General features: G+C 44.1%; 1 protein-coding gene across 16 annotated transcripts in view; it reads right to left on the bottom strand.

Moving 5' to 3' along the window:
- Window positions 1-2,418, bottom strand: part of DPP8 (dipeptidyl peptidase 8) — a 74,352-nt gene that overhangs the window by 30,277 nt on the left and 41,657 nt on the right. For all 16 annotated transcript variants that reach the window (XR_005197496.1, XR_001820225.2, XM_017513028.2 and 13 more), the window contains one exon: window positions 403-482. Coding sequence is in view for 14 of the 16 variants with exons in the window: in XM_017513028.2 (XP_017368517.1) it covers window positions 403-482 (80 nt within the window). In the remaining 2 variants the exon portion in view is untranslated. The remainder of the gene's footprint in view (window positions 1-402; window positions 483-2,418) is intronic.

The following is a 2,418-nucleotide window of genomic DNA, read 5'->3' as shown; positions in this document are numbered from 1 at the left end:
ATACTGGGGTTGGCTGGGCGCAGTGGCTCACGCCTGTAATCCCAGCACTTTGGGAGGCCAAGGTGGGTGGATCACGAGGTCAGGAGTTCGAGACCAGCCTGGCCAACATGACGAAACTCCATCCCTACTAAAAATACAAAAACAATTACCAGACATGGTGGCACACACCTGTAATCCCAGCTACTCGGGAGGCTGAGGCAGGAGAATCGCTCGAACCCGGGAGGCGGAGGTTGCAGTGAGCCGAGATTGTGCCACAGCACTCCAGCCTGGGCGACAGAGCAAGACTCCGTCTCAGAACAAAAAAAAAAATACTGGGGTCATATTAAATTGCATTACTCATTTTTAGCACTGTATTCACACAGCAATACTGACCAAACAAATCAGTAGAATAAAATAACATACATTAGATCCATGCCGGCCAAGAACTTCCCATTCACCACTGGTAATTGCTATCTCTTCTTTGATAGGACACTTGAAATCACCTGAAGATAAATATAATTATAATTCAGTACATTATACCAGACTATAAGCAAATGAAACAATTAAGAACAGTACTCTAAGCTCTTTTTTCCAAAACGTTATGTTTGGGGTAATAACAATGTTTTGGAACTAGACACAGGCGGTGGTTGCACAGCATTGTAAATGTACTAAATGCCACTGCATTATTTATTTTATTCTTTTTTGTAGACAGGGTCTTGCTCTGCTGCTGAGGCTGGAGTGCAGCGGCATGATCATGGCTCACTGCAGCCTTGACTTCTTAGGCTAAAGCTTTCCTCCCACCCCAGCCTCCTGAGTAGCTAGGACTAGATGCCGCCAAACCTGGTAAATTATTATTTTTGGTAGCAATGAGGTCTGACTATATTACCCACACTGGTCTTGAACTGCTGGCCTAAAGCCCTCCCACCTTTGCATGTCAAAGTGCTGGGATTACAGGCATAAGCTACTACACTGGGCCTGAATTGTTTATTTTTAAATAGTTAATTTAATGCTTTATTAATTTCATTTCAATAAAAAAAAGTCTACCATTAAAAAAAAATCCAAGTTATGAGTCCTTACAATACTCTGGAATAATAATGGAATGATCCATTTAGATAATGTGAAACAGCAAAAGAGATTTTTTGGCAAAGCCAGAAGAAAAGTCAAAAGCACCTGCATTCTTGAATCTCTGGTTAGACAAATAAGTAGATTGACAAAGCATTTCTTTTTTTTTTTTTTTCTTAATTTGTTTCTGCTGATTTTTTTGGTAAAACTTTCCCAACACATTTTCAGATTTAAAAATAAAGTCAGTGTTAAAGGTGTTGGTAAGCCTTCTTGCTTGTATCTTTGTACCTCAGACACTGGGGTAAAGGAAGCAGTCCAGGGCAATGCAGTGATATTTCTGCCAGGACACTCCCCCTCCCCTAAACTCAGTAGTAGTTGACAGTATGACATTTACAGGCTAGAGAAACCCAAACACTTCTGTTCCACCACAGTGCTAGGTGGAAGTTGGGTCAGCAGCTGCCCCAAGCCAGCTTTATCTTCTGATTGTGGGATTTGGAGGAACAGGAGAACTGGCTCTTGGCCACTGTGAGGGGTACAGCTTTGCCACTCAAAGATACCTTATTGTGGCATTCAGAGAGCCAGGGTCCAAAGCTGCAGGGCTGGGGTCCCTGTCTCACTCGCACACAGATCATCACATGACCTGCCGTAAAGGCATTAAAACCAGCCCGGTGCAATCCATCCCCAGGCACTGGGTTAGGACTGGCTCGATTCCCTGGCACTTCTGAGGTAGCCATATCAGCTATTTCAACAAGGCAATTCTTCTAGAAATTCAACAAACTACTTTAAAACCCACAAAAGAAAATGTTTAATACAATTATTCTCCATTTGTTAAAAAATAACCAGGTAAGTGTTTACCATAGCAAATGTCAACATGTCCCATTTGTTTTTTGCTCTTTTCCTGTTCTGCTCTGTTGCCCAGGCTAAAGTGCAGTGGCATGTGATCACAGCTCACTGCAGCCTTAACCTCCTCAGGCGCAGGTGATCCTCCCACCTCAGCCTCCCAAGTAGCTGGGTCTGTAGGCTCATGCCGTCATACCTGGTTAATTTTTTTTTGTCTTTTTTGTAGAGATAGGGTTTTGCCATGTTGCCCAGGCTAGTCTCAACCCGCTGGACTCACACGATCTGCCTGTCTGAGCCTCCCAAAGTGTTGGGATTATAGGCTTGAGCCACCACACCCAGCACCCATCTGTTTTTATAAGCTTCTGTCTTGATGAGGCTCTCTCAGTGGCCTAAGGAACAGCTTAAAAAATGAAAATAGGCGAGGCGCGGTGGCTCAAGCCTGTAATCCCAGCACTTTGGGAGGCCGAGGTGGGTGGATCACGAGGTCAAGAGATCGAGACCATCCTGGTCAACATGGTGAAACCCCGTCTCTACTAA

Source organism: Cebus imitator, unplaced genomic scaffold (genome assembly GCF_001604975.1).
Source record: "Cebus imitator isolate Cc_AM_T3 unplaced genomic scaffold, Cebus_imitator-1.0 Scaffold485, whole genome shotgun sequence".
Lineage (NCBI taxonomy): Eukaryota > Metazoa > Chordata > Mammalia > Primates > Cebidae > Cebus > Cebus imitator.
Note: the sequence above shows the minus strand (reverse complement) of the source record. Positions and strands in the feature narration are given on the sequence as shown.